A 17,292-nucleotide genomic window follows, 5' to 3' on the forward strand; every position below is an offset into this window, starting at 1 on the left:
CTAGAAAGCTGTAGCAGGGTCATGGGGTAAGGCATATTGGTTATAACGTGGACTCATCTTCATTTCTCTCTGCTTACTGCTCCATGATGTTGTGAGAATTCCTAGTCTCACATTCTTGCCACCATGCCATCTCCAACACGATTGACTGCACCTTTCAGACTGTGATCCATAGTCTGAAGGAAGAATCCTTCTTCCTCAAGTTGCTTCTGTCACTAATTTTATCAGGGGCATGAGAAAAGTAACTAGCACACAGACCCTTCTATGGACCAGCTTTGCCAACTCTATCTAGCTCCCACTGCGCAAAAGGAATGCATGCATGTTTATATAACAGCAAAGGAGTTTTTAGTGACTTTAATAAGAACATTTTGAGAGTGGACAGGCTCTCAAATCTCCAGAGACCACTGAAGATATCTGTTAGTGGGGATCTCGAGCTGGGCCCACCCATAACTCTTTGTCTCCCCATCACCACAGGAATAGAATATGGCATGCAGAGCAAGGTGTCCATAGTCAGGCAGGTGGTGTGTACAATGCACTCTGCTACTGTGGGTTATTCACCCTGAGATTCCTTATCTCTCTTTGCTTCAATTTCTCTATCTATAAAATGATGACAGATTTGTTACATACCAGTTTGAGAATAAGTTTAAAAATGATATGTGACAGTATGTGAAAATAAATTACATTATTTCAAATAAAATAAATGAGTCATATTAAGATAGGATAATGTTGGGCTGGAGAGATGCCCTAATGGCTAAGACCACTAGATGTTTATTCAGAGGACCCAGGTTTGGTTCCCAGCACCGACATGATAACTAACAACCATTTGTAACTCCAATCCCAGGGAATCGGACCCCCTCTTCTGACCTCTCTGGGCATGGCATGACACAGGTGCATTTACATACATGCAAACAATACACTGACACGTAAAATAAAAAATAATGAATAAAATATTTTTTAAAGGTAGGATAGTAAGCTGGGTATGGTGGTGCACGCCTTTGACCCAAGCGCTTGGGAGCCAGAGGCAGGCAGATCTCTGTGAGTTCAAGGCCAGCCTAGTCTGCATACTGAGTTCCAGGCCAGCTGGGGCTACAAGGAGACCCTGTTTTGAAAAAGACCAGAAAAGAAAAAACATAGGATAATATATCTATTACAACATAACATTCCTATTCTAGGAATTCAACTGTTTAGTAGATATAAGGAGCTTATGTTAAGGGATACTCGAGAGGAATCATGCCAGTGTACTTCTGTGGCACACGTAGATATGTACTAGGCTTTGGGCAAATGGAGACACAGACTCTGTTTAGAATGCCTGTGGTCTGTTTTATAAGGTTATGGTCACTGGATTTGGTCATCCAATATGTTGACTATACTGAATTCACTTCTCTTACATGTTGAATATACTGAGTTGACTTCTCTGTGATTTCCAGGCAGATGTTGACAAAGCAGTGAAGGCTGCAAGACAGGCTTTCCAGATCGGGTCCCCATGGCGCACCATGGATGCTTCCGAGAGGGGCCGCCTCCTGAACAAGCTGGCTGATTTAATTGAAAGAGACCGTTTGCTGCTGGCTGTGAGTATTAGCCTCATGAACAGGAAGCATGGTGGGAGCTCTCAAAAGTGCTTCCAGTTCAAAGTTCTTGTAATGAGTGCTACCTGCACAGTGGCTCTAACTTGCCTTCACTCTAGAACTTCTCACAGTCCTTGAAAAGGTCAGATGTTGATCTGATGAAGCCCTCAATTTCTCAAGCTTACTTGACCCTTAAAGTGTTTTAGGAAAAAAATTCACAAACCTTGTCAAAAAATGCCCCAAATATGACTCTAAAATAAATTTTATTTGTAGCTACCCAACTCACCAAACTATGTTAAATGTGGCTGCTTTTCTTGCCATGTGTCTGTGCATAACACTCTTGACTAAATGATGTGGGTTTTTTTTTCATTTTCACAGGTGTAAAAGAATTAACAATAGAATCTAGATTTTTAACGTATAGATTAAAATCATATTTTTATGTTTGGAGGGTCTCTGCCTTTTATTTCTTTGTTTAGACAAGTTAATACATAAGGTGGGTAGGTGAGGTCCTTTCTGTGTCTTCTCAGCCTGGCATTTTTGTAAACCAATTGAGAACACAGTAGTATTCAGATCAGCCTTCAGAATGAATTTTATCTTTGGAATCTTAAGAGACAGTTAAGAGTCCTGCATTTTATTAAAAGTCTTTGCAATTATTGTTAAATATCACTTATTCCCCAAAGATTTTTCATTATTCAAAACATAGAAAATAGAACGAATAGCTACGTGCACTAAAACTGCAATGTCCCCAGAGTTCTACGGGAAGACAGCAGAGCTTTGTAAACTTTGCTTCTCCTATTTGTCTTATATCTGGGGTATAAAGTCAGAATGACTCTCTCATCTTGCAACTTTCTGGCCAAAGAAATAGACACAGAAGATGACATTTGAGGAAATTTGAAGGTAGTGGACAAAATAACACAGAGGCTGAATGTCATTAACTGTCAATCACCTGTGCATACTGCATGGTGATTACCCAGTGGAGTTTAAGTTTCAAAGAACTCCTTAAAGCTCTGTTTAAGAAGGGAAAGAAGAGACTGTTAGATAAGAAAATGTTGAACCTTATACTCTGACTGATGAGATAATTATGATAATATTACTAAAACCATCAGGTTGAATATGAAACTGAAACAAAGAACACACTGTTACGGCAGTTAGATGACAAGTGTACCCTTACTGAACTTTGATATGACGAGGGGTCTAAGAGTTATTTGAATAGATATATATTTGTGAAATTTTGCTTGGTTCTTAGACATTGATTAGGAAAGTACTCAAAATGAGACAGAAAGAGCACCAGGGTCTGCCAGCTACTCTCACTGTCCCTCCCACTAGGATCTTGTTATGTGACCAAAATAAGTTTGTGAACTCTTTCTTAAGTTATTTGTTAAGAGAGTTTGGATACGGTGATTTAAGATTCCTGTATTTCCGAAGTTCTCCATTGTATAACTACTGAAAATCTTAATCTAATTTTTATTATTAGAATTTTAGACTTTGGTATTGGTCTCTTTTTCAGACAATGGAATCACTGAATGCTGGGAAGATCTTTTCCCATGCCTACCTGTTTGATTTAGAAGTCACCATAAAATCATTGCGATACATTGCAGGCTGGGCTGACAAGATCCATGGTCAAACAATACCGAGTGGTAAGTAGATTTGGAAATCACCAGGATGGTGGTAGAGGTGAGCCATTGCTGCAGAGACAAATACCTTCAAAGCTCCCTGATAAAGATAAACTTACTTCTCCTTTGACTTTGATTCAACACAGTTTTAATGCTGTAAGTTCTATTGAGAAAAAACAAATTGTTTTTTAAAGTTGTTTTAATCATGCAGAAAATAAATATATGGATATTTTAGGCAGTATTAAGTAATGTTATCATAGACTTAATGACTATTGCTGGTGGTGTCTAAGCACCACTACTTTAAATTTAAATTTTTTTAAATTAATTTTTTATGTCTGATTGTTTTGAATATGTGAAATGCCCATAAGGGTCATAAGAGGGCTTTGAATCCCTTGGAACTGGAGTTATGGATAGTTGTGAGCTGCCATGTGGGTGCTCGGAACCTGGGTTCTTTACAAGTGCTACCAGTGCTCTTAATTGCTGAACCATCTCTCCGAACTTCCCAAAGACTGATCTCTCCAGGTCCCATAGCCCCAACTTTTCAAAGACTGCCTCTGAAATTATTTACTTGAGCTTCATTTCCATGATGATATTTATATATTTTCTGTAACACAATTATTTAAGGCTCTGCATGTTCCAGAAACAGGCAGGTGTGCTTATCTGTGCCTATTGAAACTAGTGTACTTACACCAGAGAAATTCAACAAACTGATTTTTACTGGTGTGTCTCAAATAACTTCAAAGCAAGATGAGCCTCTGTTTATAAGCTGAGTTGAGGCTGTATGGAGTGCTTATGTAAGTATTACTTAGTGAGATATGCATGTAACAGAACAGGTATGTGGATAATATTTCATGTGAATAAAGAATCAATCTGAGAAAAGGGAAGGTGGATTTTCTCTTCTGTACTAATGTCTTTAGGGATTTGAACAGTCCACTTCCAGTTCGGTCCTGATGTGAGTTTCCCGTCTAATTGAAGCATCAGTATGAGAGGTGATAGACTAGAAGTTAGAAGAAGAGAATGAGACAGTAGAGGTACCAGGAAGTATAGCTATTTTATAGCACTTACTTTGCTCCTAGAAAACATGGGAAAAGCCATTTAAAGTGCCTACAGCTCTTGAGAGGTAAAGTAGTTGCATTCCACTATTCCTGGAGAGAGAAGAACAAACGTCTACACATCCCAGATAGGAACCCAAAGACAGATCAAAGTAAGGATCGCACCAAAGTTCAATTTGGTGAACTGGTGCATTTATTGTGGTTACTTACAAGAGTATGGGTTAGGTAATATTTACAGGAGGAGAAATGATTCTAAGGCAACTGCATCACCAAAAATCCACCGCACTATGAGTGATGGTTCATACAAGCTGGAAACCTGGAGCTCATTGAAAAACTTGCAGGGAGATTGACATCTTGGTTCTTCCAGGCAGCTCAGTTGAACTGAGCTCTTTCTATGCAGCTGGTCTGGTTTGGTCTGGCCCAGCAGTTTTTACTGTTTATATAACCTTGGAGAGCAGGGCAGTTTCAGGCAGTTTCAGGGACTCTCTGAAGCTTTTGAGTTGTTTGCTACCTGAGTTTTAATGAACTTTCTTATAGGATAGAATGCTTGACCTTCCTTTAGAACATTCTGAGCCTTAATTTCCCACCAAGGTGGAATGTCTTATCTCAGAGGAAATTTCTACACAGCAGAGAAGTTACTATGATGGCCTTTTGGTTCCTGTGGAAACCAGATCAAAACAATACAAAACAAAACTCTCAGGAGAACCACATCGAAAGACGGCACAGGAGTCGGTCAAATCCAGGGGAAAAGAAATTCATTTTACTTCAGACATTTTCCCATGGATTAAGAAAAGTTGCTCTTTTGTCTGGTAGATGAAAGAACAAACATTTAGAACAAGTCAATAAAAAGACTTCTTACTCTTGGGGAGATATTTTCGTATTTTAAATCATGCTCTTGTTAAGAGTTTGTATGACTTGGTGATTTTGAGATGCTAGAAATGCATTTGCAGTGGCATGGCCATGGCTCCCTTCTCCTTTTCTACCAAACCTTATGAACATGAACGATACAGAAAACAGCCTCCCAGATGATGAGAAACAGAATTAATTCTCTCTCAAATATCTTCCTGTCTTGCAAATTTAGTTATATGCCAACTCAGTTTTTGGTTTCAAATTACTGGTTAAGGGCTCCATATTTGTTTTGTAAAACATTGGCAATGTTAGATTTTTGGAGAATAAAAGGAAAGATAGAGGAGGAGACAGGAAACCAGAGCCAGACATGCAACACGCAAGGAATAGATCTTCCTTTATTCAAAGAAGATACAGTGAGAGGTAGAGGCTGACCTCGGAAACCAAGTTTCTACAACTAGACAAAGAAACCAGGGGGTTTTATAAGAAAGTTGTGAGACACAGCTGCACCTGTGGGGAGTTAAATTAGTGCCTGGGTTTGGTGTCCTTGAGGGTCTCTTTTCTCAGACAGGTGGATGAGTTATCTATAGCACTAAAGGAGACCCAAACAGTCTCTCGGTCCAGAGAGTGACTATTTGATAGGGCTTGAGTAAGGCCAGGCTTGAGCAAGGCCAGACTGCCAATTTAGGGCAAGTTAGACACTTTAAAGGATTTATGGCTTTCCCTAATGAGGCTTGTGGCTCTTCTGCGATTCACATATTCTGTCAGGAGACATGATTTCTTCCCCTCTAGTTATCAATTGCTATATAGTTTTCTGTTAACATCAAGTTCAAACTATCTGTCCATGAATGCACAATATGTTTCCCTTATTGTATTGTGTGTCTCCTCTAATTTCCAGATGGAGACCTTTTCACTTTTACAAGACGGGAACCTATTGGTGTGTGTGGCCAAATCATTCCTGTAAGTTGTGTTCCTACATGATTTCCCATGGGGGAAAAGAAAGCTCTAATTCCATTTGATCTATTGATGAATCCCATTTCAACAAAAATGGATGCTTATGTGTTGGTTAAGTGTGAAGTAAATATCAACATGTATGACCGACTGAAACTCTGACAGTTTCTTGGGTATGAATTAGCTGGTCCTGAACCCCATCTCTATGTTGTCCTTTTTTCCCTATTTATTATATTTATTTTTTAATGTGTATGAGGGTCATGCCTGCATGTAGGTGGGTGCACCCATGTCATACAGTGTCCATGGAGGTCAGAAGAGAGTGTCAGATACCCTGAAACTGGAGTTACACATGGTTGTTAGCACCATGTGGGTGCTAGTACTCAAACCAAGTCCTCTGTTAAGAGCACTCAGTGCTCATAAGTGCTGAGTCATCTCTCCAGCCCCTAAGCTGGCATATCTTTTGAGAGTATTTCAGTATTACCACATCAGGTTCTGAGTGTTTGCTACATGAGTGGTTTTTAATGTTATGTAATACTGTTTTTATAAACCATGCTTTTTGCATAGTATTTATCATGGCTCATTCGTGCAGGGACACCATTTGAAATGTACATAGCAGGTCTCACTTCTCCCTAGCACTGTTTAATCACAGCATTTAGGAGGCAGTGTTAGGAGGATATCTGTGAGATTGAGGCCAGCCTGGTCTACATAGGGAGTTCCAGGACCTCTGGGGCTACAGGGAGATCCTGTCCCCAAAACAAAAACCAAAAAAAAAAAAAAAAAAAAAAAAAAAAAAAAACAAAAAAAACCCAAAGAAACAATCAACTACAGCAACAAAAGACTTTTCATCATGGACAATAGCAACGAAGCAGTTGAAGACACCTTTGAATTATGATGTAGGAAATGATCCCCATAGCAGTTGGAACTCTGCGTGGCTTGTATCATACCTTCAGATAGCAGGACTGGGTACTCAGAATTCCTCTACTAGAAAATAATGTCTGAAGGGAGCCAGAAGATTTTCTTTTAAGCTTAACAAATAGGCGCTGACCACACATCACTGACATAGTAAAAGACTAAATAAGAACACAATGAATTGGTCCGAGGTTTTTAGATGAAGGTAAGACAGTGACTCTTGTTAAAGGAAGCTGAACTCTAACCATATTAGCATTTTTAATGGAACTGTTCATACTTCAAAAGCTAAAAAAATTAAATAAAATAATAAAGATAACTTACATCACCCTAACTGCTAATAATAGTTAATATGCTTAAACATTAGCTTCATTACTTTTTTGTTTATTTTTTGTACTAGGGATCTAACCCTGGGCCTCACTGTCTAGGCAGGCATTCAACCATGATCTGTTCCCCCAGTCCTTGTTTTCTTGATTAATTCTGAGGTCAGCCATCTAAAATAGGACTGTGTTTAGTACTTGCAAAGGATGAACTCTACACATAGAACAGATTGGGTATCTGAGTTCTTACAGCTACCCTTTGGGCTTGTTGAGGTCCAAAGTCAAGTGCTCATCCTGTACATGGGAACCTTCTTTAGTTTTAACAAGGTAACTTGTCCTGAGCTGAGGTTAGCTCAGTGTCAGAGAACATGTTCAAGTTGTACAAGGCCCTTGATTCAGTCTCTAGCTCACACAGACAAACACACACAAAATCTTCTAAATTTGAAATCTGTTGAATGATATTATTGGGTACGTATACTATAGGACGCTATAGAGTGAGAATTTTGTACTTTTAAAACTCAGATAGCTTATAATATGCTTTATTATATACAACAACATGTAATAATGTTTTTCCTTGTAGAATAAGAATTCAAAATGACAGCACTTAAATAAATTTGGGAGGAATCTCCTATTCCCTTCTAGTACGTGGTTTATTTAGAGCGTTTTATCCTTTACTAGCTGCTTTTAGCAATGAAACTAGGTGAAATACACTAGGTAACTGCATACAACTTTTAAAAAAAGGTTTTTTGATTTATTTTTTATTTTATGTGTATGAGTATTCTGCCTGTATTTATGTAAGTGCACTGTGTGTGCAGTGCCCCTCCGAGGCCAGAAGAGAGTGTCCTATCCCCTAGAATTGGAGTTATGGATGGTTGTTGGCCACCATGTGGGTGCTGTGAATTGAATCTGGGTCCTTTGAAAGAACAGAAAGTGTTATTAACTGCTGAACTGTCTTTCCAGCCCCTACATACAAGGTCTTAATTATTATTCTATATCTATGAGGAAGGCAAGTTGCTCTAGAAAATGTGGGTTTGAGTTATACAGTCTTTTTTTCACTCTTCCCTCTAGTGGAATGGCCCATTGGTTATGCTTATTTGGAAGCTAGGCTCTGCTCTCAGCTGTGGAAACACAGTGATTGTCAAACCAGCAGAGCAAACTCCTCTCACTGCTCTTCAAGTGGCATCTTTAATCAAAGAGGTAAGTTTTCCAAGTGAAAACATGCAGGCCAATTCAAGTTTCCTGACTTACCTTGAAGGCCCTCATCTTGCTACTGTATGCTGTGTTATGCACAAATGACTCCCTGGCCAGTGATGGAGCGACAAGCAGCAGAGCCGCAGGCTGGGTTTCTGTCAGTAAGCAGACATAATACAAAAGAGGTCTCGACTCAAAGGCTTATGCCAGTCACCTTGTAACAAATTGTTTCTGTTGTGCAATTCTCATGAGCAGAAGTTCATTGCAAAACACAGTTCTTTCAAATGAACTGTGTGTGTAACAACTGCCTGGTGTACAACCGGCCTGGTTGCATCTGTAAATTTGTTCAAAGTTAAGTATTAATTTTAACCCCTCTGAAGGTTAGAAGCCACTGTGCCAATGTGCTTGCTTATAATATTGGGCCACATTATTCAAAACATACATGTGGATGCCTATACTCACTTTTCTGTTAGTTTCTTCTACATTTCCTTCCTGTTTAAAATGGCAAAGAATATGTGATACCTTTTTACAACTATCCAAAATAACTTCTGTTCTTGCAAATATTTATTGCCTTAGGTCCTTAATACTGGACTAAGCCAACACCATACTAAAAACTCAAGAATTATTCAGTAGAAACTCAAAACTAACAAAATCTTAAACAATATCTTAAAAATATTTCATGTCAAATTAAAATAGGCAAGAGTTATTAAATGAGGGAATTTAATGCAAATATCATAAAATTTTAACATGCCCAATTCAGTTACTGAACTGGTATTTTTTATTTGGATTCTTTCAGTGGGATGAGCATTGCTCTGAGACATTTCATCCTGAGCATGATGGCTCTATTTGCTTGGTATTTTACTGACTGAACAAAATCAATGGAGATCACAGATCATCTGCTTTATCCTGAGAAATTAGTATTGCTGATAGTGATACTAAATGCTTCCTTTCTGTGTAAATAACTTACCATATCCTGTTTTTTTGAGTTCCCCTTATGAAACTTGACACAGCTCATCACTGGAGCAGTGGCCCAGTAATGACAGACTTGCCCTTGGATGAGAGTGTCCCTTAGCAATGTTGCCTTTAAAGGTATCTTCATATGGGATAAGAATTCAAATAATAATAATAAGGAATAAAGGGAAAATTCTTAGATGAATTTTTCTTGGTAGAGCAACTCACAAGGTTAGCATAAACAAATCATGAATTCTTTTTCATAATTAAATTCTGAAATCTGTTTTAACTGCTTGCTTCTTAACTTGTAGGTAGGGTTTCCACCTGGTGTGGTGAACATTGTCCCTGGTTACGGGCCAACTGCTGGGGCAGCCATCTCCTCTCACATGGATATCGACAAAGTGGCCTTCACAGGATCAACACAGGTACTGTCATTCTCTGAGGCACATTTAAGCATGCTGCAAGCTAACAATCAAACCATGTTCTATGTAGCTGCTTCCAAGCTAACACCATACTAAAAACAACTGTTGCTTTTCATGATTTGTTCCTTATTCCAGCCTTCACATTTGTTTATATAGTACAAGTAGATGTAGTTTGGATAAAGTAAAATACCCATTACAGATTCAGAAGGATTATAGCAAACCATTTTTAGTGTGTTCATTGTGATCTCTTAGGAGACATCAAGCCACTAAGCCTGTCAAATGATTAGTAACATTAGCTCATGACAGAAAATATAAAGTAGGCCACAGTGATTTGTATGAATGACTGTACCTACAGCCTGGAGATCATGAAAATTACATGGCAGAATCTACCCTTTAGCTCCTTATTTGGGCCTGTGTCTACTGAGCACATCCCAAGGAGGCAGAAATTCAGATTCTTTTCCATCAGCATAGTTTAGATTTGCTGTGTGTCTGGCTTCACCTTGAGCAGATGAAAAATTGAAAAACAGGACCATGACCATAAGCACTGTAACAAGAGAAAGAAGAGAGGGAGAGGCTTAAAAGATGTAATTCTGGAGACTGCCTGAGTTTCCATTATAGGCAAAAGAAAGTGCGGAAAGTATATTACATCAACCAAAGATGCTTTTGCCTCATCTTGTGAGGTTATAATGTTTTTAGATAATCAACACAAGAGATAATGTGGTCCTCACTGGCATAGGATGGAAAGTGAGTACAACCATCTTACAAATGTGTCAAACCATGTAAGAAATGGGTAGATGGGAGAAGGTGATCTGGTATGTACACAGTGCTGTGAAGGGTCAGTACGAAGGATGCCATCCTGCAGATGGGTGCCAGAATTTGCCCAAGGTTTCAGTTTGGTTTCAGTTTTAGCTTCTTGAAGACTGAGAAGCAGGAAGAACATTCTGCACACTGAATTGAGAATAACTTGATTTCTATTTTTATCTTAGGTAGTTATTTCATTTTATTTTTAAAGACACCACCCACAATGGAAATGGGGAAACATTAAATGCTATTTTTCTTAACCTTGCAAAACCCTTTTTTCTTTGCTTTTCACAGGCAGAATAGAAACATATTACACTGTGTAAATCTCTAACTGAGCTAGGCAAAAACCAACCATGCCACCAGTATTTCTTATGGATAAAAAGTTCTTTGAGTGCCCAAGACAAAGTGAGAATTTTAGTAATGGGGAAGCTCTAGGCTGATATTGTAGCACAGTAGGTGAAGGAAGGCCAGGAAAAGTCTGGAATTCTGCCGTCTCCACTAGGGATGCCAAGAACATTTCCGAGTCCAGGTCCTCCCCTCACTTCTCCAGCTCTTCTGGGCCAGGGGCTGCTGTTGCCTGATGGCAGCAGCGCACTGTGGCCTGATTTATGTGACTCATCCTGAGCCCTGGACTCTTTTGAGCCCCTTTAATGATATTTTGAGGTCCTTTTGTCTTCAAAAAAAGAAATACTGGAATTGGAAGACTAGGAAACATCTGGGGTCAACTGTGACTACCTCTCCATGACTATGTCGATGAAAAGTTAAGTATTCTTGCCAAATTTGAATTCATTTGAAAAACTGGGGACTGTAATATGTATCTTATTGTGGTTTACAGAATACAAGTGAATGAGCCAGTAAAATAAGACCCCGCTGAGCACTTAGTAAATGGCCAGGTCACAGTGTGGCCACAAAACATTCCTGTTTCCCTTTCCTCTCTGTGATTTGTGTTCTCACGTTAGTCCGAAGGTGTCTGGGAAAGCATTCCTTGCATATGATTTTCCCATCTCTGCCACTGAGGCTCATCACCTCCTGAGCACTCCTATTTCCCCAGGCTTGCCTATGGGCGTTTGCTTCTCTCGCCTGACTCCCAGTGCGTTACCTAGCTAGCACCTCACATCTGCAGCTCTAGAGGATTCTGAATTTAAAATCTTCCCATCTGCTCTCCCAGTGTCTGAGATATGTCATTGTGAATGTTCGAATGACATTAGAAAGAGCTCTGTTTTTTTTTTTTTTTTTTTTTTTTTTTTTTTTTTTTTTGAGCAAGTCAGGGCATCTTACCAAATCCCATATCCTTAATCAGGGCATACCTCCCTGTAGGCCTCCTGGGACAGAGAGTTCAGAAGCAGTGTGCTGCATGACTTGACAACCCTCCACTCATTTTACCTGGCTCCTTCATGCTGCTTGTCACATATGCAGTGTTGAACTAAACCATGTGGTATGAAACTTCCCCCGACCCCTGAAAAGTTATAAAAAGCATCAGACTTTTTCTTTGTTCAGGGGACTTGTCTGGAGACTGCTCAGGAGGATTTTCTGGAGAAGTGTTTAGAAGGCTGTTCTGAAGAGGCTCTTCTGCCTTTCTGACCCCTCCCACCCTCTACCATCTCGCTCATAGCTCTCTCTCTCTCTCTCTCTCTCTCTCTATATATATATATATGTATATATGCATGTATGTGTCTGTATATATATATTACTCCCCCTTCCTCTTTAAGTCCCAAGCATGGCCTTGGCCTTGAGGACCTTTCATTTTGATAAACTTCATTCCTGAGAGGAGTTCTAAATTATCTATCTGCTTCTTTTCCAGAGAGACCAACTCCTGACTCTCTTTCTGGCTGTCTTTCTCTTTATTTAACAGTGAGCATATGTGTCCTTGTCTTACTATCTCTGTCCCTTGCCTAACCATTCCAGAAGACTCTCTTGCTCACTGTTATCCACAGAAGTAAAACTACTTCTGAATAAACACTAAAATTAAATGTCAGCAGCATGCTGTTTAGAAACCACAAAGGAAAATCAAATCAAATAGCAATGTCCAATCCCAATGCTCATGGGAACCTATATTTTTGTCTGTTTACTTTAAGCTTCAGGTTGGTTACCTGTTTATTTTAGAGATCTTTTCTCACGTCATTCAAGAGACAACTAGATTGCATCTCTCAAGGTCATCATAAAAATGAAACACTGTAACAAGTTGTTCTTTTGAGTCATTTAAAATAGAATCTACCCACACTGTGTAAGACATAGGGTATTTTCTGGAGCACAGACAACTTCGGCCCCATAAAGTGACTCAACAAAATGATGAACATATTATCCGCCCACAATCTTAAGAGCTCTGAATTCTTTTTCTTTACTGCAAATCTCTTTAGGAAAATAATAGCACTTTACTTTTTCCATGCAAGGAAATTAAATTATGAGATAATCATTTCCTTAATTTCTGGGGTTTTCCCAGATAAACACAAGCAAATCTGTTGTTGGCCACTAGACCATGCACTAAGAAAAAAGGATCTTTCTTCCTCATTCTAACCGGCTTTCATATTATTTCTTTTAACAACTGTAGAGTTTACAAGATTACTAAGATTATTCCATTTCCTAAGAAAAGTTTAGCTTTGCTAGCAGACTTTCTCTAATAATCTTAAGTTTCAAAAATGAAGAAAAAAATGCAAGGAATGCAAAAAGGATGTATGTTATCCAGAAATTAGAAAATGCTCAATCAAAAGAAAGTGATCACAAGAAGTATGTTGTAGAGGTTAGACTTGGTGGCACCTTCCGGTACTCCTAGCACTTTAGCGGTACAAGCGAGGGATGAAGAGGTTAAGGGCAGACTGAGGTGTGTGGGGAGACACTGTCTAGTCTCAGAAAATAATTGAAAAGACAAAAAAAGGAAGGAAGGAAAGAAGGAAGAAATCTAGGGTATAAGATAAATTTCAGGTAGTTTCCCTAAGCAAGTTTGTTTACTTCTATTGATCTAATTTTAAGTACTGACTTAATATTTTATAAAAGCTTTAAGCCAAATTAAAACAATATCAGATTAATGTCCTATTCTGCAATGCACAACAGTTGAGTATCTTAATAAACTTAAACATTCACTATTGTTCTTATAGACTTGAAACTTTATTAAAATCAAACACATGAATTAGGAAATGTACCTGAGCGAATAAAACAGCCAAATAAAATGGTTATTTTTTAAAAACAAAGGTAAAGGTGGTTTTAGTCATTTGTGGTCTCAATAGATATAATGTAGAATAAATAATTAAAAATATTTTGTTTATTATTTTTAATAAATCATACCTGTGGAGATCAGAGGAGGGTGTCAGATCCCCTGGAACTGGAGTTACAGACAGTTTTTAGCTGCCATGTGGGTGCTGGGAAGAGAACCTGGGTTCAAGAACAGCCAATACGCTTAACCACTGAACCAACTCTATAGTCTGAAGAATAAATAATTATTAAAACAAGATTTAGACATGGAAAACTAAAACAAGACACTATAATCTTGACAGGCAGGGATGCAAAAAGAGAAAATAAAATCAAATGAAACAATGTTCTGTTCTTCAAAGAAGGAACTAGAATTAAAGAAGAAATCAGGATGGTGGGATTCCACATAACTTTAAAAACAGCACAGACCAAGATCCAGTTTTTTTCTTATAGATCAGTTGTTTAAAGCTGCTTGTGTCTGAGAAGTAGAAGCATAGCAAAAAGGGACTGGAGAGAGAGAGAGAGAGAGAGAGAGAGAGAGAGAGAGAGAGAGAGAGAGAGAAGGGGGGCGAGGGGGAGAGGGAGGGGGAGGGAAGGAGAGGGGAGAGGGAAATGGAGAGGGAGGGAGAGAGGGAGGGAGAGGGAGAGAATAGAGACAGAGATCTGTTAACACTGATAAATTCATGGGGAAGTAGGAGATGACAGCCTCTATGGGAACTTTCTACAGATACAAATGACACCATTTGATTCTGACTCCGGGTCAGTCTTCATGTGGTTATTTGAGAGACCAGAAAAGAGAATCAGGTCCATCTAGAGTCATCAGAAACAGACTCAAGGAGGGTCTGAGATGAGAAGTTTGTCCATAAAAAGGCATGGCTTGTGGGAAGGGTATAGAAAGAGAGGCTGGGAAGGGTATAGAAAATGATCAAGAGTTGAGATTTAGGAGGTGAAGGAAATGCTAGTTTGGTGAGAAGAGTTAATGCTCTGAATGTCAGGAGAGGGATGAGAAGTCAGGGGAGTTGTGACTGAGTCCTGGTGTGTCTGATCCATACAGAGATAAAGTTCTGATGAAAATGAAAGATAGCCCCTTGTCTGCCCCCACACAGAAGTCAGCTGTCATGTTTGAAGTGCTTTAAGCATTTAATTGATCTCATGTTTGCAGACTTGTTGGAGAGCCTCTTAGATCTGAAGGGACCAGATCTTGAATAACACCATTTAGTGTTTCTTCCAAATGAAATTTGCATGATGCCACAGACATCACAATATTGAAAATATTAAATGAACCTGTCTTCATGTGAGCAGGCTAAACCTCCTCCTTCTCAACGTTTGAACACAGGTTGGCAAATTAATCAAGGAAGCTGCTGGGAAAAGCAATCTGAAGAGGGTCACCCTGGAGCTTGGAGGAAAGAGCCCTTGCATCGTGTTCGCTGATGCGGACTGTGAGTACACACTCTCTGTGAGCTTCTCACCTCCTTTCTGATGTCTGATAACGTCACACACAGTGAACTTGACTCTTCCAAGTGGCTTTGCCTCAACTTGTAAGGAATTAACCAGAGTCCGTGCTGACTCTGGAAAAACTTTTAAATTGTCCCTAAATTCTAATGTACTATAGATAAATTACACATGGATATGATTTTGTCCTGGGTTGGAATAGATTGCTGCTTCCAAATGTCAATCTGAGGTAGCATAAATAGTTTGTATCTAGATCTGAGTTGTTTTTTGGTAATAATTCCATATCTGTACGTGCATTGAGGGTGGTGAGAAATATGAAACATGTTGGGTCAAGCCCAGCCTGGGAGACAGTTTCATATTTGCCCTCCATCTTCCCTCTGAGCCTTTCATTCCTGAAAGGAGATCGCCAGAAAAGTAGTCATGTTTTTAATAATTACTCTTGTTTTGTTCTATAAGGATATAAAGTTCACATATATTAGTTTATAATTATCATATGGCTCTATAAATAATGTCCTAGTTTCATTCTGATTATATTACCAAATGAAATCTCCAGATTATTTCCTAAATAGGAGTTAATTATCACAAATAGTCAAATTTTTCTTAACATTTTTTTTAAGTGGTTATGCTATTGCTAGGGGGCTGTAAACACAAATGGTTCCTGGACTTTTCAATTATTAATATTATGAATGTTTTCAAGATTTCTCTTTATTCTTTTAAAATTATGTTCATGTGTATATGTCTGAAGGTGTGTGCATGTGAATGCAGTGCTGGCTGAGGCAGATATGTCAGATTTGCTACAGCTGGAGTTAACAGGTCGTTGGGGACTGAGTGCTGTGGGTACTGGAAACTGAACTCTGGTCTGCTGAAAGAACAATACATGCTTTTAATCACTAAGCCATCTCTCCAGCCTTACTGTTTGCCATCTTTTATTTATTTATTTTTTTGACAGAGGGTCTCCTTATGTAGCCCTGACTGGCCTGGAATTCACTCTGTAGACTAGGCTGGTCTTGAACTCACAGAAATCTACCTGCCTCTGCCTCTCCAGTGCTGGGTCATGTGTACCATGACCAGCTCTGTTTTGTGACCTTAATTAGAGATTTTAGAATTTATTCCCTGGTTAAACACATTGCATAAATATCACAAGATTTCTAGGTAGCCAACCTGTTTGTAAGTGGACTCACTACAATTTAAACATCTAGTGTTAACTCAAAGAGTCATACCCAGTTTCTACAATATTGAAACAGAATCTTCCTCGTTTATAAGATTAAAATATACACAACGGGTTGGAGAGATGGCTAGGCAGTTAAGAGCACTAGCTGTTCTTGCAGAGGACCCGGGTTCAGCTAGTACCCACATGGGGCATAATAACGGCCTGTAATTCCAGTTCCAGGGGATTCAACATCCTCTTCTGACCTCCATGGGTATTGCACAACACAGTGCACTTACACAGGTTCAGGCAAAACATTCATACACATAAAAAGTAAAATAATAAAATACTTTAAAACACAAACAAAACCCCTTTATTGTTTAGGACAAACAAAATTTCAATAAAATAATCTAGGCATGTTGTACAATCTAAGCTAAGCTAACAGCATATAGGCATAAATGACATAGGTTTTAGGTAGAGTTTGGAAATGTTATTTTTGGAGTAAGATTTATAACATGGGTGAATTAGTCTGAATACTAGATTTGGGTCGTTTTGCTGTTATTTTCAGAAAGATAACTTTGCCTATTGATGAAAGTATTTTAAAATTTTTTGAAAGTAACACAATTGGTGTTCAACTATCTTTTGTCATTTATTTAATCCTGAGTCTAAAACAAATATTCACAATCATCACACAATTGTAAATAGGGGTAGTTCTATTCTAAAATTATTTGCTGTAATACTGGATCCACAGTCAACCCACATTCTTCTAATGACGTATGAAGCTGCGAAAGGCACTGTCTCTTCAGGTTTTCTTTGTTCCTATTATTTCCATGGCAAATAAAGGGTCTTTAGATTGACTTGTCATCTGGCTACCGTCTTCTCAGAGGTGGACTTT

The 17,292-nt window shown here is 38.7% G+C and overlaps 1 protein-coding gene across 1 annotated transcript in view; it reads left to right on the forward strand.

The window, feature by feature from the left end:
• LOC103737699 (aldehyde dehydrogenase, cytosolic 1) overlaps positions 1 to 17,292 on the forward strand; it is a 46,398-nt gene that overhangs the window by 14,111 nt on the left and 14,995 nt on the right. The window contains exons 3-8 of the mRNA XM_008837553.3: positions 1,425 to 1,565; positions 3,070 to 3,199; positions 5,972 to 6,033; positions 8,319 to 8,447; positions 9,704 to 9,817; positions 15,135 to 15,237. Of these exons, the coding sequence (XP_008835775.2) occupies positions 1,425 to 1,565; positions 3,070 to 3,199; positions 5,972 to 6,033; positions 8,319 to 8,447; positions 9,704 to 9,817; positions 15,135 to 15,237 (679 nt within the window). The remainder of the gene's footprint in view (positions 1 to 1,424; positions 1,566 to 3,069; positions 3,200 to 5,971; positions 6,034 to 8,318; positions 8,448 to 9,703; positions 9,818 to 15,134; positions 15,238 to 17,292) is intronic.

Source organism: Nannospalax galili, unplaced genomic scaffold (genome assembly GCF_000622305.1).
Source record: "Nannospalax galili isolate Female #2095 unplaced genomic scaffold, S.galili_v1.0 scaffold858, whole genome shotgun sequence".
In the NCBI taxonomy this organism is placed as follows: domain Eukaryota; kingdom Metazoa; phylum Chordata; class Mammalia; order Rodentia; family Spalacidae; genus Nannospalax; species Nannospalax galili.